This window comes from Panthera uncia (genome assembly GCF_023721935.1).
Source record: "Panthera uncia isolate 11264 chromosome A3 unlocalized genomic scaffold, Puncia_PCG_1.0 HiC_scaffold_12, whole genome shotgun sequence".
NCBI classification, from domain to species: Eukaryota; Metazoa; Chordata; class Mammalia; order Carnivora; family Felidae; genus Panthera; species Panthera uncia.
In genome coordinates, this window is record NW_026057579.1 from 1,201,383 (window position 1) to 1,224,987 (window position 23,605).

Consider the following 23,605-nt stretch of genomic DNA (forward strand, 5'->3'; position numbering starts at 1 on the left):
GAGAGCTCATACTGCACACCGCCTCACAGCCATTGAGAACACCAGGACCACACCGGCCAGCTTCCCTGGCCATTTCCTGCATTCCGGGGACTTGAGAAAGGATTTCTGGTTTTGCCTTAATGAAACGTGACCAGCTATCAAATTGGGGACCTGCTCAGTGTGGCATTCAAGGGCTTTCCCTCTTTGGTCCCGGCTCATTTTCAGTCTTCTCTCCTGCTATTCCCCACCCAAATCCTCACTGATCTCCAACTCTTGCTGTCTAATGTGGCAAGCTCTCAGAGGCACATGCAGAGGACAAGCTGTCAGGACCACTGTGAAAAGTGGGGCATTCTGACAGCGTCGACAATGTTAAAAAGCTATTAAAAAGTCTCAAGTAATGAAATAAAAAATATCCCTAATTCCACCATGGTTGTAGCAAGCTTTCACTTTCTACTTTATTAATTTCTGAATTGACCGAGATTTTCACAAACAAGTTTGACTTATAAAACCATCAGCTGATTCCCCCCTCTTTCGCCACAAACTGCAAGGGACTTTCTACTTTATTCATTTCTGTATTATTTGAATTTTTGGTGTTATTTTTATCATTGGAAAAAATAATGATCTTTTAGAATCTTTTAGAACTGGTTCGATGTGGTGGTCACTGTGGACTGCTACTGGGTCTCCATTTCCTGTTCCTTCTTCTTAGGGAGACGTAATTCTGTTCAGGCAGTTATCACCCCTTCTCTAGGCAGGCAGTGGGGCTTGTGAAGCTGACCTCGCCCATTAGATACTCCCATCCCCTTTGCCAGGGATTGGTCAGGAATCCTCATTGGAGCCAATCAGGGCAGGGCACTGGCAGCCCTGAGAGGTTGTTATTGGTCCTGCAGTGAACTTAGATTTTAAAACTTGGCCCCATCAGCCTAAATGGAGAACTCATATTCCATGGTTTAGAGGGAAGGGGATGGCAAGATGGTTTTTGTTTGTTTGTTTGTTTGTTTTCTGTCTACTGTCTACTGGTGGATATGAGGAGGTATCTCACCTATTCCTTAAAGGGACATTAAACTTAATGGATGTTACTGAAAAATACTTGAAGAGTTGCCTGTTACTTAACTGTGGATGTTCTATACAATCTGGAGTTTAGAGATGAGACACCACACCATGGTTCGGTAATATCTCCCCTCTCCCTGGACTTTAATATACCTAAGGATATATTCATTAATAGAAAATGTTAGCACACAATCCCCATTTCCCAAGGGCTTGCTTAAAGGACAAGTGGAAAGACAGTTAAAATACTACAGTGTAAATGTTAGGATTAAGGTATGAAGAGGCTTCTAGAAGACAGAGAGAAGGATGATCAGAGAAGGCATCTGAGAAAACCTAACCCCTGAGCTGAGATTTGATGTAAAAGATGAGTAGCAGAGGGGTAAAGGGAGGGAGGGGCTCCAGCCAGAGAAGTTAGAAAGATTGTAGCAAACATAGGGAAAAATCGTTTCAACAAATGGTGCCGGGAAAACTGGATATCCGCATGCAAAAGAAAAAGGTTGGCCCCCAGCCTCACATCATATACAAAAACTAACTCAAAACAGATTAAAGACCTACATTTAAGAGCTAAAACTATAAAACTCTTAGAAGAAAACACAGGATTAGGCAGTGATTTCAGAGGTCTGGCATCAAAAGCACAAAGAACAAAAGAAAAAATAGATTAACTGGACCTAATCAAAATTAGAAACTTTTCGTGCTGAAAATGACACCATGAAGAAAGTGGAAAGACAATCCACAAGATGGGAGAAAATACTTGTAAACCATGTATCTGATAAGGGACTGGTCTCCAGAATATATAGAAAACTCTTACAACTCAATAATAGACAAATAGAAAGACAAATAACCCAATGAAAAATTGGGCAAAGAATTTGAACAGATATTTCTCCTTAGAAGATATATAAATGGCCAATGAACATGCAAGGAGATGTTCGTCATTAGTTACCAGGGAAGTGCACAACAAAACCAAAATGAGGAAGAAAGAAAGCAGCTCAGCCAAGGAGTAGTGAAAACATTTAAGATTTAGGCCCCGGTTCAGGCAGTGCTGGAACATGGGGTGGCTAAAGGAGGCTGAAGGGATTGGCAGGAACCAAGCCACCAAGAGCCCTACAGGCCAGACTAAGGAGTCTGGACATTCTAAAGGTAATGGGAACAAATCACAGTTTGCAACAGGGAAGCAATATATCAGATTCAATTTTCAGAAATACTACTCCAGCCACAGTGGGGCATGCCTGGCTATAGAAAGGCAGGTAAGGAGGGGCACCTGGGTGGCCCTGGCTGTGCTTAAAGAGTTTTAGAGATTTGCCACAAAGGCACCCATTTATCCCAACTGTAGATGCCTCCGACCATCAAACGCTTCTCCTCTCAGCCTGGCCGCCATCCCCTGATCTGCACCTCTGCCATTAAGGCCGCCTGGGCAGAGCGGACCCTTCCATAGGCCAGGCCTCTGGCTTGCTGACAGTAGCTGCCACATGCCCTCCACCAGTCCTTCTCTCCTTCGGGCCACACATGTTCGGGAACACAATGTTCCCATTGCTTCAAAGGTTCCTCAGGGACATGGTCTCGAGTCTCTTCTCTGGTCATCCTCCGGAGTCACTAGGACTCCTTGGGGAACTTTACAGAGTAATAGCCATAATGATCAGAGCACTTGTCTGAGCTCTGCAGGGACAAGCAGAGCATCCCTGGTCTATTAATGTAGCTAAGGACAAGCTGTACGCAGCCACGGCACAGGCCAACACCGATGGCGCTGGCCAGGCACGAAAACTGCCAAGTTAATTTTACCCCAGGTATACTAAAGCACATCTTCCCCACCTTGTACTTGTGAAATGGTGTGCTGGACCCTTGTATGTGAGAGCTCCCATCTCTCCTCAATTAAACGAGACTCGAGAGTGATTATCTTTGCAGTTGGTCAGACGGTTAACGGCATGATTGACGAAATGGACAGGAGAAAGAGAATGTGGATAAGCATGGCAGAGAAGCAAAGGGAAGAGCGCACAGATACCGGGGCGACCGCAAGGCCAGCCAGACGGGGAGGCGGAAAGCCTGAGCAGAGGCGCTAGACACATCCTGCTCCACCACGGCAGACGTGCTGATGCTGGAAAAATCAGCAGAGTCAGCGAACCTCTGGGGACAGATACAGCACAAAAAGGCAGGCTCTGTGAGACACAATGGTTCTGCATCGGCCAAGCTGTGCCGTTTATTTTTTTATTTATTTTAGAATATTTCATAAAAATAATATTTTATAATAAAGTGTAATTATTAAGTATTAATTTTCATTTCCTTGTTTATACCCACCTGTCCCACATAGTGTGTGAGGCACTTCGAAGGACATACAGATTGAGGTAAAAACACGTGAACAAATACCCTGACTAGAAAAGGAGTTCTGCGTATATTATCTTATTCAACCTTGAGGACTACCCTATTATACAGATATTGTTGTCTACACTTCACAGCTGAGAAAACTGGGACTCAAAACAATTAAGTAACTTGCCCAAGGTCTCATTTTTGACTAAGTGGCATTTAGACTTGAATCTAGGTCAGAAATGTAAGCTCCCTCCTACTCTCTGCATCACCCTCCCTATAACTTCTGGCTCCTTTCTGGGGACATCCCCTACCCAGGTAGACAGCAGTCACATGGAGCTAGGACCACACGGCTGAGTCCAAGCCCCGACTCCACCACTTACTAGTGAAGGTAACCTTAAACTGGTTACTTACTCTCCGTGCCCCTCCTCTCAGCTGTGAGACGGAGGTAATGACAGTTCCTACTATGAGGGTAAAATGAGTTTATATTGCTGAAGCACTTTGAGAATAGTTACACAGTATACACTAAACCAGATTAACTAAACTGGTTAACTAAACTACATGTAAACTTGGGCAAGCAGCTTAACCTCCCAGCCATCGTCTTTAAGAGGGAGAGAACACTGGAGTAGCTCCCAGCCGTGATGGTAATTAAATAATGTATGTAAAGCACCTATACATGTTGGTTATCATTACTGCCATGCTACCTTACTTAAAATCATCTCTTCTTTCGTCCAGGACAGAACATTACTGGATCATTTAACTACTCAACTAAGCAGTGAAATTAGCATTTAATAGGTCAATTGATTTAGAAAAATGAATATAAACTGAAGGGAAAAAATCTTGAAATACAGTGTGAAATCATTAAAATGAAAAATAAAACACAGCAATGACAGGTGATACCCAAAGAACTTCCCCCTGTTCTAAGAACATGTATACTGGCAACATCACAGCAAAGTAACTCCACGACAGGTGCCCTGGGGTGTGTCAAATGCAACCCACCTCCTGCCACGACTTCGGTAAACGGAGGAACAATACTGTGGGGTAGGTGTGGGGGTAGGTGGGGGATTAGGTGGGTGGGTTGGGTTTTTTGGTTTTTTTTTTTGGTGGTGGGGGAGAGGGTCATCCCTGATTTTGGAGGGCTAAGATGAAGTATTTTCCCTCCGTTTATAACTTTCATGACCACTTATTTATAACCCTTTAGAGATGACATTTCTGTTTAAGTATAAGCCTGGAACTTTTTTAATTTAAATCACACCAATGGAATATCTAACCTTTACACGGTCCGGGTCTACGTAATGCCTTCTTTTCATGTCACATTCTTCGGTAGTATAATTTAACTTGAGGATATAAAGGATCCACACGCCAAACACAAGCAATATACACCTGGAAAAAAAATCAATTAGGCATCATGACATGGTTATGGGATAATCAAGAGAAATCATGAGAAATAAGTGAAAACCTACCCCACGTTGAGTCTGTCTGCCATGCAGCATGAAAGTAGTCTTTAAGGTGACCTTAGTGGTCAACTTAGGGCACCATTTCTTATTTTCCTGACAAGATAGTCATTTATGACTCTCTGTTATAAGTGAAAGTAGAGAAAACTTGTTTCTGCAAAGATGTCATAATAAAATATGAATCACGATGCAGACCACTGGTCTTAAAAAAACAAGTAACATCTTCTGAGCTATAGAATCTCAGCTTCAATATTTTGCCATTTTAAAATACTGTCAGTCTTCCAAATGCTGTATGATTCCACTTATATAAAGTACACAGAGTAGTCAAAAATCACAGAGAATGAAAGAGTGGTGGCGGCCGGGTCGGGGGAAGGGAGGAAGGGGGGGGCGGTTAGTGTTTAATGGGTAGAGTGTCAGTTTTACAAGATGCAAAGGGTTCTGCAGTGGATGGTGTGATGGCTGCACAACAGTGTGAAGGTATTTACCATCACTGAACTGTATACTTAGAAATGGTTAAGACAGTAAGTTCTATGTTATGTGTATTTTACCACAATAAAAAATGGGCGGAAAATATTGGGAGCCCTTAAAAGAATACGAAAGCAAAATGAACAATCTCCTCATTATTGCTTCGAAGATTCTACCCCCAGAGATAAGCTGACTGAGGGGAGACAGAACCACCAGCTACCCTTAAGACCATCTACAAAAAACTGCTTTTAAAGATCTGATAAACTTACATTATTGTATAGTTTAAAATACACACATGCACATACATACACACACAGGACTAGGATAAAAGATTTAAGGCTAGTCCTGGTTCTAGAGACCTCTTTTTTTTTTTTTTAAGTTTATTTTCTGAGAGAGAGAGAGAGAGAGAGAGAGAGAAGGGCTGAGGGGAGGAGGGGCTGAGACAGAGTAGGGGTGCGAGAGAAGGAGAGAGAGAGAATGAATCCCAAGCAGGCTCTGCACTAACAGTGGGGCTGGATCTCACAAACTGTGAGATCATGACCTGAGCTGAAATCAAGAGTCAGACGCTTAACTGACTAAGCCACACAGGCACCCCCAAAACCTCATTTTTTTTTTTTTAATTTTTTTTTAACGTTTGTTTATTTTTGAGACAGAGAGAGACAGAGCATGAACGGGGGAGGGCCAGAGAGAGGGAGACACAGAATCTGAAACAGGCTTCAGGCTCTGAGCCGTCAGCACAGAGCCCGACGCGGGGCTCGAACTCACAGACCGCGAGATCATGACCTGAGCTGAAGTCGGCCGCTCAACCGACTGAGCCACCCAGGCGCCCCTAAAACCTCATTTTTAATAAGCTCCCCAAGTGATACTGATAAACTAACAGTAAAAAAAAAAAAGTTTAAACCAAAGTTTAAGAACCACTGTTTTACATAATTTGTGTTACTGAAAAAACAAAGTTAAAGAATAACCTTAAGGGGAAAATGATCTCTTGTCTAAAGAAAGGGGCAGTTTTAAAAAATACAGCATCTAGCACAGTATACTATATACACCAGATGCTAAATATTTCTTAATATTTGACGAGGATAATGCAGGACAGTATTGCTAGGAAGTGTGTTCAAGACTTCTTGATTCTTATTTCAACAGGATCCCCCAAGAAAACCTGGACAAGCATCCTAATTTCTCCCTGGAATCGAGGACAATGTTACATGAATAGGATGTTACCACCTGTGTAAAAATGGGGGGTGGGTCACACACACATACACACACACACACAATATTTCTTATATATACAAAATAATATTGGTTATCTTTAAGTGGGGAGCAGGAATGAGAAGATATTTTACTGAGCACTTTTAATACCTTTTGAATTTTAAATCTTGTGAATGCAGTATTACCTACCTATTCCTCTCCCCAGCCCTCCAAAAAGGAATTACATTCAATGCATGTAGTAATCCCTTTTCTTGATTACCAAAAAAAAAAAAAAAAAAAAGGAAAAAGGGAAGGGAAAAGAACAGTGTGTTAAAAGCAGGCCCATGGGCACCTGGGTGGCTGCAGTTGGTTAAGCGTCCAACTTGGGCTCAGGTCATGATCTCACAGTTCGTGAGTTTGAGCCCTGCGCTGGACTCTGTGCTGACAGCTTGGAGCCTGGAGCCTGCTTCGGATTCTGTGTCTCCCTCTTTCTCTGCCCCTCCCCTGCTTGCACACTCTCTCAATAAATAAACAAATATTAAAAAACAAAAAAGCAGGCCCAATGCCTACAGACCTGAGGACACTGCATGGTACTTCCCCATCGTGACTCTCTCGCCCACACTGTGAACAGCCATTGGCCCAGGTGTACCTCATTCGCAGCCACAGGCCGGCACCCAACACAGTGCCAGGCATGTCAGACCTCAGTAAATATCGGTTGGTGTCAAAAGTAGCTGGAAGATATTAATGTACATTTCCCTTTCCTACCTTCCTCCTTCTACACCTCCTAAATTAGTGGTATTTTCAAAAGGGTGATTTTCAACTTGGTTTGGCTGCTTACCAAATGCAACTGCCAGGTCCCTCCTTTAACAATTATACCATATATTAGGATATAAGGGTGACCTGGCTGAAACACTGGTCATCTTTTTTAGTATTCAATATTTAAGGCTCTTCAGAAGCTTGTAGAGGACTTTAATTAGCCATATTTTTAGATTAACTTAAAATAGCTAAGAGGAAAAGCCCTGTTTGGTCACGTAATGGCAGGGAGAGCTGTGCACTTAAGAGCTGCTCTCTCGGGATGGTGCCTCCCTGGCTGGCACTGTCCTATCATTAAGTAAAGCCTGATGCATAAATCCAGACATCTGTGCACTGAATCCTTACTCAAATGTGCCTTTGTATGATCTTCTGACCAAGTACGAGAGCCATCCTTCAGGGCCTGTTGCATTTTTCTCCCAGCTCCCCACAGCTGACCTAGTCAGGGCAATCGTAAGGTCCGAGGGCTCATACTTACTTGAGGATGTCTTTTAACAACAAGTTGGGTCTTCTCATCTTGTTTTGAGCTCGGGTGTACCATTGCAGAGAGGGTCTTGAGCAATCACTTCTCAGTTTCACACAGTTATACTCACTGGGCATTGCTGTGAAGAGAGAAGCAGCCAGGAGGAGGGAAAAGAGGGAGAGTGAGGCAAATTGTGTTTACAAAGACCTTTAGGGGGTACATCTATAGCATGGAATACTACTCAGCAATAAAAAAGAATGAATTAATGATACACCCAACAACTTGAATGAATCTAGAAGTAACTATGTTGAGCTAATACTAAAAGTTTACATATTGTATGATTCCAGGTATATAACATTCTTGAAAGGTCACAATTACAGAAATGAAGAACAGATTGGTAGTTGTCAGGAGTTATGGAAAAGGGGTTGTGGGTGTGGTTGGATCCTTGTGTTGATGTAAATATTCTGTGTCTTGACTATATCCCTATCAATATCATAGCTGTGATATTATACTATGGTTTTGCGAGAGGCTACTGGTGGGGGAAACTGGGTAAGCGGTACATGGGATCTCTCTGTATTATTATTTTTTTTTATAATTTTTTTTAACGTTTATTTATTTTTGAGACAGAGAGAGACAGAGTATGAACAGGGGAGGGGCAGAGAGAGAGGGACACACAGAATCTGAAACAGGCTCCAGGCTCCGAGCTGTCAGCACAGAGCCCGACGTGGGGCTCGAACTCACGGACCGTGAGATCATGACCTGAGCCGAAGTCGGACGCTTAACCGACCAAGCCACCCAGGCGCCCCTCTGTATTATTTTTTTACAACTGCACATGAATCTACAATTATCCCCAAATAAAAAGTCTAATTAGTTTTTAAAGAGCCTTTACCTTTTAAAGGTGCATACAGAACTATTTACAGATGAAACAGGAAAAATGAGATCTGCTTCAAAAAAATCAGGAAGGGGATAGGCGTGGAGGTCGGGGATAGATAAGGCAACTCTAGCTTTAAACTGATTAAGTATTGGGGCGTGTGGATGGCTCAATCGGTTGACAACCGACTCTTGATTTTGGCTCAAGTCACAATTCCAGGGTCATGAGATTGAGCCCTGCTTTGGGGTTAAGCAGGTGTGGAGCCTGCTTAAGATTCTCTCTCCCTCCCTCCCTATCTCTCGCTCTCGCTCTCCCTCTCCCTCTCTCTCCCTCTCCCGCTCACTCGTCACACTCTCTTTCTCCCTCAAAAAAAATTTTTTTTAGTTAATTAATTAAACGGATTAAGTGTCAAAGCTGGGCACTAGACACATGGGGCTCATTAAACCATTCTCAATACTCTAATGCTTTTGTACATCTGAAGTTTTCTATAATAAAAGTTCAAAGAGGAAGTGTTTTATATATATATATAAATATATATATATAAAAAGAGGAAATGTTATATTTAAATTTTTTTTTTAATGTTTATTTATTTTTGGGACAGAGACAGAGCATGAACGGGGGAGGGGCAGAGAGAGAGGGAGACACAGAATCGGAAGCAGGCTCCAGGCTCTGAGCCATCAGCCCAGAGCCTGACGCGGGGCTCGAACTCACGGACCGTGAGATCGTGACCTGAGCTGAAGTCAGATGCTTAACCGACTGAGCCACCCAGGCGCCCCGGGAATGTTATATTTAAAACAACAAAAGCGTTACACTAACAAAAAAAAGAAAATATGGCAATTTTAAAAGACACTTTTCTTAAAAAGTTATATGTTCTTGGGTATGCTTGCCTACTTATTCTTTTGAATTAATTTTATTCTCAAATTTTCAATTTCTAAATAATATTCCAAGGGGTACTATAGTAGAAATCAATACATTCTCCTCCCTCCCCCTCCCATATCAGTTTTCCCCTTCCTGACAACTCGGTAGAACTCTGGATTTTTAGCTAGGGTGCATGGCCTCCCAACACGAAGACTACATTTCCCAGCCTCCCTTGGAATTAGGTATGGCCTTGTGACTAAGTTCTAGCCAATGAGATATGAGCAAAAGTGACTTGTATAACTTCCAGGGTGTATTCCTTGGCATACACCTTTATCTCTTTTCCTGCTGACTGAAATACTGACACATGATGAGCCACTCTGGACCACACAGAGAGCACGTCACCAAGGGATGGTGAAGCAACAACAGAGAAGGGGCCTGGGTTCCTGGACAGCCCCATGGGCATTCTACCTGGGACTGCCTGCCTCTGGGCTGTTATAAGGTGGAGAACTAAACTTCTGTCTTGCTTAAGATATTGTTAATTAAAAGTGAAGTCATATCTCAACTAATATAGGCACCTATTATATTATGCTATTATGATAAATTTATATATTAATTTAAGAAATAATATCTTTATTATAGTCATTTGGCCAAGAGACAGTTATATCTCATTATACACTTCATTTCCATTCAAGTTGTGTCATTTCCTCTGAACAAAATCTTTTATCAAACTGACATTCAAGTATTTAATCTTTCTGCCACTAGAAACAATCTCTCCATCAGTTCTAATTTTAACTGTGTAGCACTACAGTGCAGGATTTTTGTAGACAAGTATCTTTCTGAAGAGTTTCAAAAAACAGTGCCAAGGACCTCACTAGTAAACCCTTCCTGAAGAACAACTGAGACCCTGGAACATTTTTAAACACCACAACTTGAGGTTACTCAAATGCATGGCCAGCCAAGTGGTGGGAACCAGCAGGCTACCTGGAACCTATATGTATATAAAACAGACATTCTAAGATGTCTCTGTTTTTACAACCAGAATGACACATGATTTGCATCAAGGTGGACCTCCAGCAAACCCAGAGACCGCAGTGTCAGAGAGAAGCGGGTCTCCACCTCTGCCTGTCACTGGTGTGCTGGACAGCACTGCCCCGCAGGCTGTAAGCCTGTGAATTTCCTTCCTCAGACTGTGGCCAGCCGGCTTCCTGCTGAGCTGTGATTGGGGGATGTCCTGGTAGAAGACTGGAAGACAAGAGGAGGAAGCAACCTTTCCGGTCCCCTGACACAGTGCAGGTTCTGACAGGGGTGGTGACAGTCACAGGCAAGGGAGGGCGACTACATGTGACTCCACAGCATCAGTGGGCATCCAGTGTCTGCGGTTTCTATTTGAGAGAAGTGATGGCATCTCCAGAAGCTTTGTGACAAGTACAAGCCTCAGCCCCGGGTGACAGAAGCTTCCTGATCTCTGGCTGACACTTCTCTCGCACTTTGCTATCTCCAGGCCTGCCGATGTCTTTGTGATCAATCCCCTGCATGAAAACCCTCCCTGCCAGAAGCATCAACATCGTTTCTGGCTTCCTGCTGGACAGTGACTAGTATATCAGATGATGCTCTCGTGCCACTTTCAGGAAAGTGGGATTGTTCAAGGAAAGGAGGGACTCTGGGGGTGACAGCAGGTCTAGTCCTGCTCATATGCTCAAAAAAAAAAAAAAGCTGTTTTGTTTTTTTCTAATCATACTGGAGAGGACCTCATGAGAAGGAGTATGAGAACATAGTATTTACAGCCTGACACCTGGGCTCAGCAACTCCACCTACCAGTGGGGAAACTTTGGGCAAATCACTGTAACTCCTGCAGCTCCGTTTCCTCATCTGTAAAATCGGTGTAGCAATATTACCGACTTCATAGAATTCACATGGAGAAAGTGATTGCACATCATAAGCACCATGTACTTGCTGGCTGTTGCTACTATTATCCCACAGAAAGGGAACTTACAGGCACCCAGTCTCATCTGATATGCTTCATCTGTTGGGGCTTTAAGGCTCTTGTGCCTTTTGGTCACCCTCACTTCCAGCCACAGTTTTGGCTCCAGCCCTATCATGGAGTCGATTCCATTCCCCTTCCTGGTATCTCTGGAGAAACAACATCCTCTTGAAGCCCCTCACATACTCCTCCAAACCCTTTCTCAACCTGCAGAACCTCTCAATGCTCAGTGCTCACTGGTCTCTGGCCCCTCACTGTCACTGCTCCCTGCGACGGCCAAGCTGTTTCCAGCCCGTCTATCTCCCTTCAACCAGTCTACACACCATGCCTCGGATACCTTGGAAACACACCTCCTTTAAAACTTCTTAAATCTTCCCTTGAACTCCCACATGCACATCTTATGGCTCCAGGGTCCTGGTCTCCACCCCCAGCACAATCTCCTCTCTGAATACCACCAGATTCCACCACCAGCCTTTAACCCATGTCCTCAAGGGAGTAACCCCTAGACCCAACTCCCTGTGCAGACCTGTCACCCAAGCTCAGACTATGTGTCCAACAACCTGCCTACGGTCTTCATCTCAGACAACAGTACAGAGCAGAACCTGGCATTGCCTCTATTCTTCACATTATTTTGAAGATGCACCATCCACTCAACCACCCAAGCTGCAAACCTTCCCCTTAGGCTTCTCTCTTTCATTCCCAGCCCCGATCGATCTCCAGGGCTTCTCGATCATAATCAACAATTGTGGATAAGTTTATTTTTCATTTTGCATTCTGTGCATTACCGTTTTAATCTCTGCAAACTTAAAGACATTTTCATGGCGGGAGGAAGGGTCCTTCCCCTAGGATGAAAAGAAATTTGAAAACCACTCAAATGAAAAATATTTTTAGGAACCCTGAAGCATCTTTTAGTGTGTTGGAGACACTATATCATAAATGAAGCACTTAAAGTCAAAAAAAAAAAAGTAGTAGGAACTGTAAGTTTCTAAGTTACTATATTTTGTGTGGGGGGGGGGGGTCTGCTGAGTTGGGAAAAATATATATTTATGCAGAAGCAAAATGAAGAACATTGACACTCAGCAAGTCCTGGTGGTCTGAGCTCCCCCTGCCACCGTGTGGAAGCCGCATGCCTGGCTCTACTTGAGCATCAAGGGTCTTCAAAAAACTGGTGAGTGAAATCAACAGATGAATGAAGGATGACTGCAGTATTTCTAGAGCTTCTGAGGGCTCGCACTCACCAGCATCAGCTGGAAAAGCAGAGTGTCACGAACACTGCCCCACACGAAAGCCACCCCTGCTAACCTGTGCACGTGCACACACAGACTGAACTCACTTTGGTGATCGGAACCCTCCGCTCGAGTCAATTCATTTACGTAACATGAAGACTGCTTAGTCTAGAATAATGAAACTACTACAGATATGCCCTACTTACCAAAACTGCCTATGTTGATTCCTATGTGCATGCTTTATTTGGTCTTTGGAACACTTACTACAGGAGACATGTTATTTATACATTTTTTTCCCTTTTAATTTAGATTTGTCTCCTGTCTCCCCCACCAGAGTACAGACTGCAAGGAAGCAGGGGTCTTCACTTTGCTCACCACTGAATTCACAGTGCCTAGAATGGTAAGAGGCACACAATAGGCACCTAATACGTACTTATTGAACAAATACTTGGTTTCTTATGAGAGTTTCAGAGGTGATGGTGGTTTCAGGCACTCGCCCAAGGACTTCTGTTGGCAGGCCACCACCAACGGATTGCCTGTCTTCTGTCCCTCCTGTTCTCCTTCCCCACCCCCTTCGTGGGCAGCTCTTCCCCTACTGCCTCCTCCTAAGTGCTAGGGTCCAGGGCTCATAAGTCTGGCCCTCTTCCCACCCAAACTGCTGGGATAAGAGCCTCCATATCATGGCTTTGCTAAGCATCTTTATGCAGAAAAGTCTTGGCTTTCAAAATTATGTATTTCTACTCACACATAAAAACATAACATATCCTTCTCAAATGTTTACATGCCTGGTGAAGAAATAATTCTTATTAAGGCCCTGATGGATAAAGGGCCAGGCCCAGATGGATAAAGGGCCAGGCCCAGGTTTTCGGTCTATTTGTAGAAATGGCACTAACATTTTCAGAATGAAAAATTAACCATTCAAGACAAGATTAGAACAGACACCACAAAGCAGGACATGAGGAACTGCCAAATTACCAATATAGACAACTACTGGTACAAGAGTGGACAGGGCATTCATATTTATTGGGAGGTAAAGCCTACACACAATATCACCAAATCCTAAAAACACCCCCTTCATTGGACTGCGATGCATTTAACCTGCCAAAGTTCATACGTGGATAAGGGGCCAAGAATTCCAACCTACATCTATCCACCTCCAAGTCCATGCCCTTCCACCTGGGGTGCTTTAGGAAGGGAACGTATGTGAATATGTGAAGTGTTTTTCATTTTAATAATGAAGGCATGCCAAGGCACAGACTGTTATAAACAAAAATGTGAATTTGAGGTGAGTAAGCCAACATGGCTGGAGTGCACTGCCTGGAAAGGAGAACAGGTACAGCTTAGATGTTAATATGGCAGCAGCTGAAAGAACATGCCTTTTAAGGTGGGAGGATTCTGGGAGCACAGGACTTCACAGCTGCATGCTAGGTTGCCCACCGAGGGACAGCGAGGCAGGATACTGAGTGCTCGCTGCTGTCCAGATGAAAGGGGAGCCCGAGGCCTGCCCTGGTGAGGAGCAGGAAGAAGGGACAGGACAGAGATCTACTGAGAAATGATAAAAGGAAGGCAATCAGCCGTGATAAGTGAGCAAGCATAAAGCTGCATCCCAGTTATGGAAAGACAGGGATGGGAGTCAATTTTTGTAGTTTTGTGATGATGTGGTGAATTTGAGATGATAAACAACTAGACAAAGATGACCTGGAGACAGGTGGAAATTTGGCTGGAGGCTCAACACAACATCCACCCTGGCAGCCAGCCCTCCCCACTGGGTCCGAGACGGTTAAACTCTCAGGCATCCACAGTATGGAATAAATTAACTTCTCTCCTTTAACAAGACTGGTATAAGGTATGTACCATCCAGGGAAAGTTGAGAAAATAGTCACTTAGATCGTGTTTGGGTTTTGTGTTTGAGATGAAGGCTTCTACTTGATAAAGGAGAACAGAAGACGAGGCAGGAAGCCTGTCCTTGGGGAAAAGACAGCTTTGGGGTGCCCAGGAGAATGCACAGCACGAGCAGGGGGCACAGCAGAGGGGCTGGGCAGGGAGGGAAGAGGCACTCTATGGGCAGAAGGATTGGAATGAGCAAAGGGCAGAGGCCTGGTTAGTTTGGGGAACAGCAAATGACTGGCATGGGGTGGGGGTGGGGTGCAGGCAGGAGTTAAGGCAATATTGTGGTCCTGTTGGACACCCAAGGGCTGGGGCCACAGATCAGCTGTGAATGCCCGCTGCCAACAGCACGCATCTGCCCCCACTTAGCAGATGTGTCCTACAGCCCCACCCAATTGATTGAGGAGGTACAAAAGACCAGCCCTCGTGCCTCCGGGAGAACGCCTGGAATCAGCTGGGACCACAGCTGTGCTCAGCTCCTTTCCCTGTCTCTCCCCCCACCCCAACCTCACCCCTTTCTCCTGGCAGCCCCCTCAATGAACCAGGGGCCCCTGAGTCCTGTTTCAGGCTCTGCTTCTATGGAACCCAACCTAAGACACGCCATGAAGTCATATGGAAGACTGCAGAAGGTCATGGACAATCACAAGAAGCCCTTGAGGACTTTATTCAAGAAGCGTCATGAAACGTGGAGGAAAATCAATGGGGAAGCAGCAAGGATAGCAGGGGAAGGGGTGGAGAGCCTGAGACCAGAGGCTGGTGGGGAGCCAGCCCAGCATTCCCAGCCGCAGATCCTGGGTGCCTCAGCAAAGATGGCAGCAGCAATGGGGAGAAGAAGGGCTTCGGCTGCAGCACCGACAAGGCTTGGGATAGACCAGATGTGCTTAGCAGGCAGGAGGGAAGACAGCTCAAGTGATGGGGAGGATGGTGGAGCTCTCTGTAGAGAAAGGTCACAAGGATGGAAGCTATGGGGACACAAAGGTCAGTTTGGCCCTGCTGAGTCTCAGACGCCTGTGGGCCACCAGGCTGATATGTCTTGTTACAACTGAGAACCCAGGCTTGGGGCCCTGGAATATCAGTCAGGGGGTGCCCTTGGCTGCATGTAACAGAATCCTGGGTATCATGGCTTTTAGCCAAGTCAGGTTTCGTTCTCTCACAGAACCAGAAATCTAGGGGCAAGCAGGCCAGGCTGATGCAATGCCACACCCCCCCCCACCCCCCACCCCCTCCCAAGCTTCTGTTCCTCCAGCATTCATACGTGGCCAACCTCCATTCCACAGTCCAGGCAGGAAGGAGAAGAGGGACGAGATGCAAAGGAAGGGGAAGCACCTATATCAGGCGAGGGAAACCTTCCCCGGAAACTAGAAACCGACAGGCTTCCATTTACATCTGTTTGTCTCTCATTTATATCTCTTTGGCCAGAACGGGAAGGGCATCACGTGGCTACCCCCGGCTGCGAAGTTAGCCAGGAACTTTACAAGCTGGGCCAGAGGCTTCCCCAAACAAAATTAGGGTTCTGTCAGTAAGGAAGGAAACAGGGGATCTGTAACCATCAATAGTAGGATGTGCCACAACAGATAAGATCCGGGGACATTTCGATAAAGGTAGCAGTTAAGACTGCTCTAAAGAGATAAGATCCCGGAGGGGAAGAACACAGTGCAGAGCCTTCTTAACCTTGGTAAGCCCACCTTCAAGGGGTCAGGGAGGAAGGGAAGGAACACAGGAAATACTGCTGGAAATCACAAAAGGAAATATTGAGCAAAATCAGTAACCCTGACATGACAATTCCAAGCCTGGGTTCAAAGCACTCTGAAGTCCAATTATTTAAGAAAGCAGCCTGAGAGGTCCTGAACAAAATGCACTTTATATTGCTTTATCCTAAACAAGTAATAATGGGTGCCCACACACAAAAGGGGTGATTTCTAAACGTTAATTTCATCGATTCTGTGGGCATGCAGAGACGACATGACAGATGGAGTCTGGAATGAGTCCCCACTTTCTAGAAACCCAAGGTGGAGGGAAGTGATGACAAGACTGTATCCATAGTGGTGTGGGGAGGGCCGTGGGAGCAAGGAGGCTGTTTAGAAGCACGGCACCTGCCACTCAGCACACACACAGACAGGGTCGAGTCACAGAGCTGACTCCTGGGCTGTCTCGCCAAAGCCCAAACGTGGGCACAGGGCAAAAGCGGCAGGGCTGGGGGCCCAGGGCAGCAGCAGGGACCAGTGAAGTTCTACACTAAACTCGCTCCTACCCCCACCCCACAGGGAGAGGCAGCTGCAGGTAGGGGAACGGCGGTTTTGTCAGAAAAACTCAAGAGTACTCTAGTCCAGGGCCTTATCTATGGCTTCCAGAGCGCTGCGTGACATGTTACTTTTCTCCTACTGATTCCAGAAGTCAACCTGTCCTCCTGTCCACCCAGGCAGACAATCTACGTAATTCCAAACCAGTTTTAGCTGTGGAACTTTCTGTTTGTATGAAAGCTCACTTGGAATCCTAAGACATGGGGTGCATGGGTGGCACAGTCGGTTAAGCATCTGTCTCTTGGTCTTGGCTCAGGTCATGAGCTCATGGTTACTGAGTTCAAGCCCCACATCAGGCTCTGTGCTGATGTCCCAGAGCTTACTTGGGATTCTGTCTCTCCCTCTCTCTGCCCGCCCCCTCCCGCCCCACTTGTTGAGTGTTCTCTCTCTCTCTCTCTCTCTCACACACACACACACACACACACACACACACTAAATAAACTTAAAAAAAAAAAGTATCCTAAGACACAACACAGATAAGAGGCATGCAACTGATCTTTTGCGGGGTTTCTTCAGCTCAGCACTACTGACATTTGGGGCTGGGTGATTCTTTGTTGTGGGAGGCTGTCTTGTGTAGGATGTGTAGCAGCGTCCCTAGCCTCTGCTCCCCAGATGCCACTAGCATCTCTGGTCCTGCTCATCTCTCCCAGCTGTGACAATCAAAACTGTCTCCAGACATTGCCAAATGTCCCCTGGGGGGCAAAACTCTATCCATTGGGATAAAATCACTGTCTGTATGAACATTCCAACACTGCCATATTCCTAAAGTATTGAGGGTAACTAAACTCACCGCAAAAACGGAAAACCAAAGACTGTGGACTAAAAGTCGAAGATACTTGAGTTTCAGGATCTAATATTTTTAATATTTGGTTCGCATTGCATGGTCTCAAGAAACTGGATTCATCAAGATAAGTGATCGTGTTCTCACCTGTGCAATGTGTAAGCCAACAGACAGGCACAGGCCTGCATTCACGCAGCAGCCAGGGCAGAGCACCAGCCTGCAGGGTATGCGAGTTCCAGGTGTACATGGGGATGGAAGGGCCACACTCATTCCTGGATCCATACGATCAAAGCAAAGCACCTTTATCCCATTCCACTCCCTCCACCCAAGGGGGAAAACTCCCTCTACACCGTCCTGCCCTGTTTCTACTGGGTAGGTAGTGTCTTACTTGTCTTTTAGGAATGTGAAATTTCACCCACAATATCAAGACCACAAAGGAAGTGCTGGAAGAGCTCTGGTGCTGAGACCACACCCAATCATCTCCTGTCTTCTACGATTCATTCAACTGAAATGACCAGTGCCTTCCACCAGGTGAGGATATGGAAAGATGGTTATCTGTGAACCAGGAAAGGGCTCTCACCAGACACAGGATCTGTCAGTGTTTTGATCTTGGGTTTCCAGCCTCCAGAACTGTTAGTAATGAACATCTATTGTGTAAGTAAATAAGAAGAAGAAGAAATAAATAATCAATGCCTCCACCACTGTCTTGGCCAATGGTTCTCCAACCTGAGCATGCACAAGAACCACTGGAAAAGGCTGTAAAGTATGGAGATTCCCAGACCTCATCTCCAGAATTTCCCACCTGCTAGGAACAGGCAAGGACACCAAATGTGCATTTTAAGCAAGTTCCCCTGAGTTATGTGGGTGTGGTACTTTGAGAAACTCTGCTCTCTGGTAAGCTGTAATTAACAACAGATTTCAGCCTAAAGATTTTCAGGTCCTCCTACAAACCGTGCAGTTACGAGGACCTGTCTACTGAAATGAAAAATAAAAGTGTTGCTCCATGAATGCATCCGCACTCTACTAGTTTTGCCCACCAACCAAAATGCAAGCACTTCAGGGGTGCCTGGGTGGCTCAGTTAAGCATCCGACTTCGGCTCAGGTCATGATCTCGCACTCTGTGAGTTTGAGCCCTGCATCGGGCTCTGTGATGACAGCTCAGAGCCTGGAGCCTGTTTCAGATTCTGTGTCTCCTTCTCTCTCTGACCCTCCCCCATTCATGCTCTCTGTCTCAAAAATAAACGTTAAAAAAAAAATTTTTTTTTTAAATGCAAGCACAATGATTCCGAGGTGTGCTTTTTAATCTGCTAATCAACCAGCATTCCTCTAAGGCTGAGAATACACCATTACTTTCACTTAGTTGCTGGCTTTTTACATGTTTAAAGGTGCTAAGGCAATTAATTGAGTCCTTGGAATACATAAACATTCTCCAAAACTCGAACATGCCCAGAAACTACACATGGTGTTTCTCCAAGATTTTACTAACATGACAAAGATGTCAAGAGAGCAGCACCTCTTGCAGGGTCAAATCCAGAACCTTCTTCCCCTCCCTACCTCTCTCTTATACTCCCCTCCCTCCTCACTCCCCTTCAGCCTAGAGGTCTCTTGTTTCCACCCCCACCCCACCTCAGGGTCTTCATTTGTCTCTGCCAGGCCTCCAGATGGCTCTCTCCCTCACCATCTTTATTCTGTTCTTTATTCAAAAGTCACCTTCCTTGTAAAAGAGCATCCCCACCCCTAAGCCCTGTTATTCACCCCTGCTTTACTTTACAGTACTCTTTAGGACTCAGACATATTTGCCTGTTGTCTGCTCTCCCCACTAAAACATAAGCTTCCTAGAAAAGAGGTTCTGGTAATTGTGTTCTCTGCTATAACCTCAGAACCTAAAACAGTGCCTAGCATGTAAGAAGTACTTAACTACTTGCTGAAGGAATGAACCAACAAATGAATGAACGCACTCATCAGAGGCCCGTACCCAGATTCCTGCAGAATAGCTAACCCAGAGTTAGCATGGTCCTAACGTGCAGATGTGAGGACCAGATCCTTCCCTGTGTCCAGATGTCACAACTACTGGGCATTTGTGAACTGTCCAGAGCATGCCTACATCATGGAGAACAGGGATGGGATTTTTCAAATGAGAATCAGTGTGTGTGTGTGTGTGTGTGTGTGTGCGCATGCGCACGTGCGTGCACACGTGCAGGGCCCTGGGGAAAGGCGACAAAGTCAAATGATTGCCCCCCCCCCCCCCCACCACCATGGGAAATAGAAGAGAAGCTGGTTCTGTTTTGTTTTGTTTCTTAAGAGGAAAAGAGATAAAACAGTCTCACTGTTTGGCTGTTTGATAATGGCCAAGTCATTCTTTAGGATGTTTGCTAAGATGTAAAAAGCAGAATTGGATGAGAACATTTCCACTGCCTCTTCTTCCACTAAAATTTATGAGTCTCACCTACTTTTCAAAGTAAGAACAGGAAACATAAATCTTAGCTGATTCAATGGATACTCATACATTATGGCCATTTAGGAGAGAGAAATAGGAAGCTGGAATAAGTGGAGGGAGATGGGTTTAAAAAAATTAAAGTGGGGGGCGCCTGGGTGGCTCAGTCGGTAAAGCGGCCGACTTCAGCTCAGGTCATGATCTCACGGTCTGTGAGTTCGAGCCCCGCGTCAGGCTCTGTGCCGACAGCTCAGAGCCTGGAGCCTGTTTCAGATTCTGTGTCTCCCTCTCTCTCTGCCCCTCCCCTGTTCACGCTCTGTCTCTCTCTGTCTCGAAAATAAATAAACGTTAAAAAGAAAAAAAATTAAAAAAAAATTAAAAAATTAAAGGGGAAATAGAGGAGTGGGGGACACAGAGTGGAGAAAATGGAGTGGAGGCTGAGGGTTAGGAAATTCTGTGAAAGGAGAGCTGGAAGGGAAAGAAAGACAGGAAGGAGGTATAGAGGCTTCACTGTTCTTATCATATTCTGTTCCCTACGGCTGAACAGTTTCAGAGGAACTCCTCTCTGCAAATTCTGATAAGCAGATCCACCCACACACCCACCTCAGGCCCTAGCGTAGAGCTCCCCTTCAGAATCCAAGAACAGCCCCTGTCACCCCACCCCACAGGAGAGGCTCCAGCCAAAACACAGAACGTTGTCCTAAACTGTATGAAATGCAGTGGGGGCTGGACAAGACCCCGCCCCTGCTTATGCGGAACACAAAAGACTCAGGATTTCTGCCAAAACATACAATCTGAGGTTCCATCAAGCAGGAGGGCGGACCATCTTTAACTGACTGATGCCAAAGCTTTAAGCAAAGCATACCCTCTGTGGGCCCTGTGCCTTACTTATTGGCAAGCGCTCAACCAAAGCATCTTGGTGAAGTGCACTGATCTCATGCATCAACACTCTCAACTGTGTTTAAATATATTTCCAAAGTTACATTCTGCCTGGGAAGCCTCTGTTACAGGACAGTGGTAGGTCTAGTCTAAACCAGGTAAATGTGTGGATCAGAGCTGGCTGACCAGGCTACCTGAAGACAGCCAGCAGGAGTCAAGTCTCTGGAAAGGGAGCAGCGCACAGCGGAAGAAAGAAACCTTCCTGTCAGGTGAAGCTGCACTTTTGGTGATCTTGCACCCTGTCTTCTGCTGACGCCTGGGGGAACAGAGCCAATGCTGAAGAGAGCTCAGTGTTGTGGGTAATGACTTCATTAATGACCACGGAAAGGGGAGACCCTGAAAAGCCCCATGTGGCTTCTGATGCTAGACTGGCCACAGCACCATGACCTGCAGACTTCCGAGTTTTTAAACTCTATTAACTCTATTTTTTGACATAATCCCAAACTTACAGAAAGACTGCATGAACAGTACAAAAAAAAATCCTGGATACCTTTCACCCAGACTCCCCAACTGGCAACATTCTACCACATTTGCTCTGTCTTGCTACATAATACAATATAATATGCATATTACTTTTTTACCCGTTTGAAAGTAGTTGAAAACATGATGATATTCCCCCCGTAAATATTTTAACATTTTAGTATTTCCTAAAGATAAAATATTCCCTTACACAACCACAACATAATGATAAAAATCAAGCAGCTTTTGTTGTTTCAATACCATCTAATCTAAAGAACTTATACAAATTTCTCTAGTAGTTCCAATAAGGGCCCTAGAGCAAAAAGGAGCACATGTGGCATTCAGCTGTCATATCTTTTCAACCTCCTTCAAGCTGAAACAGTTCCTTTATCTTTAATGACCTTGGCATTTTTTGACGAGCACAGGCCAGTTATTTTATAGAATGTCCCTCATTTGGGGTTTGTCAATTTCTTCATGATTATATTCAAGTTACACATTTTTGGCAGAAATATCAAAGACTGATGCTGTGTTCTTCTCGATGCATTTTGTCAGGAGCCACACGATGCTGACTGTCCCACTCCTGGTGATGTTCAATTTGATCAACTGGTTAAAGTAGCGTGAGGTAGGTTTCCCTGCTGTCAAGTTACTATTTTTCCTTTGTAATTAATAAGTAACTTGATGGAAGATACTTAGGCACTAAATAAATACCCTGTTCTCATTAAATACTTATTTCAGCAGCCACTGGTGGATTCTTGCCGGAATAAGAATGAAATCCTGTATGAGGACAAACAAGGTCAAACTTCAGGGGAAAAAATAGGGCTGGTTGAAGCAGTAAGTCATGAGCAAGAATTAGCATGTGAGACTTAATTCAAATAACACTGGGTTACATTCACTCTGAGCAATCAAGGGGGAAAAATACCTCTATATTTACCTTTTTTTTAAATGTTTATTTTTGAGAGAGAGAAAGAGACAGAGAGTTAGTAGGGGAGGGGCAGAGAAAGAGGGAGACACAGAATCCAAAGCAGGCTCCAGGCTCTGAGCTGCCAGCACAGAGCCCGATGTGGGGCTCGAACTCACAAACTGTGAGATCAGGACCTGAGCCAAAGTGGGATGCTTAACCAACTGAGCCTCCCAGGCGCCCCTAGATTTACTTTTGAGAGTATATGTGAGTATCCATGTGCATGCTAGTTCCTCTCATGGTGAGCATGCCTGCTAGAAACTCATCCCTTCAATTCGAAGGTGTCCAGTGCCAGCAAAAAGAGACACCCATGTCCAGAGAGCTGACAGCCAGAGTCATCCTCACACCTGAGGCCCGATTCTCCAGCAGCAATGCTGAGGGGCTCAGCTCCACGATTCCTGGTCTTGGTGCGGCATGTTGTTACATTTAAAAACAAAAACCCCAACTCACTACTGCCTTAGATGAGGTGGTCAGCTTTAAGAACTCTGGCTTGGCTTATTCAAAAAGTATTTTTTACAAGTCTATTATCAAAAAGTTAGAAACTTCAGAAATTATACAAGAGTGGAAAGAACATTTTGAAATCACATACTGCTCGTCATACTACGACCCAGTAATAGCCACTGTTAACATTCTGGTCTACAATTCCATCAGTCTTTACTCTTTGTATATGTATATTTTATCAGGATTGGGATCAAAGAGTCTATACCAGGCTTCTTCAAGCTGGGTTTGGCTAGAGAATTGAGCCCAAAAGGATCTGAATACCTATTTCCCCAATTCTCCCAAGGATGGTCTATAACTAGAATCATTCCGGAAGCATGGGAGAGAAATTTAGTCATAACTTACAATGGTTGCCCTAGAGTAGCAGGGCTTAATTCTCTTGTAAACCCCCAGTTGCAGAGGGCTGGTCCATATTGTTGTATAATTTGCTTTGTTCCCCCTAACAATCCTTTAAATAAACATTTTTTTCTTCCAAATTTTCATTTAAGTTCTAGTTAGTTAGCATATAGTGTAATATTGGTTTCAGTAGAATTTAGTGACCGTAACTTACATATAACACCCAATGCTCATCATAATAAGTGCCCTCCTTAACACCCATCACCCATTCAGCCCATCCCCCCCCCACCTCCCTCCATCAACCCTCAGTTTGTTCTTTATCATTAAGAGTTTCTTATAGTTTGCTTCCCTCTCTTTTTCTGCCCCCCTTCCCAAATGTTTG

The 23,605-nt window shown here is 44.9% G+C and overlaps 1 protein-coding gene across 6 annotated transcripts in view; it reads right to left on the bottom strand.

The window, feature by feature from the left end:
• Positions 1 to 23,605, bottom strand: part of ST3GAL5 (ST3 beta-galactoside alpha-2,3-sialyltransferase 5) — a 51,069-nt gene that overhangs the window by 16,812 nt on the left and 10,652 nt on the right. For 5 of the 6 annotated variants that reach the window (XM_049652094.1, XM_049652091.1, XM_049652097.1 and 2 more), the window contains exons 2-3: positions 7,711 to 7,834; positions 4,590 to 4,701 (exon numbers count right to left, since the gene is read on the bottom strand). In XM_049652094.1, coding sequence (XP_049508051.1) covers positions 4,590 to 4,701; positions 7,711 to 7,834 — 236 coding nt within the window. Of the gene's footprint in view, positions 1 to 4,589; positions 4,702 to 7,710; positions 7,835 to 12,190; positions 12,398 to 23,605 lie in introns of those variants that run through there. The other variant, XM_049652092.1, reaches the window with a different exon arrangement.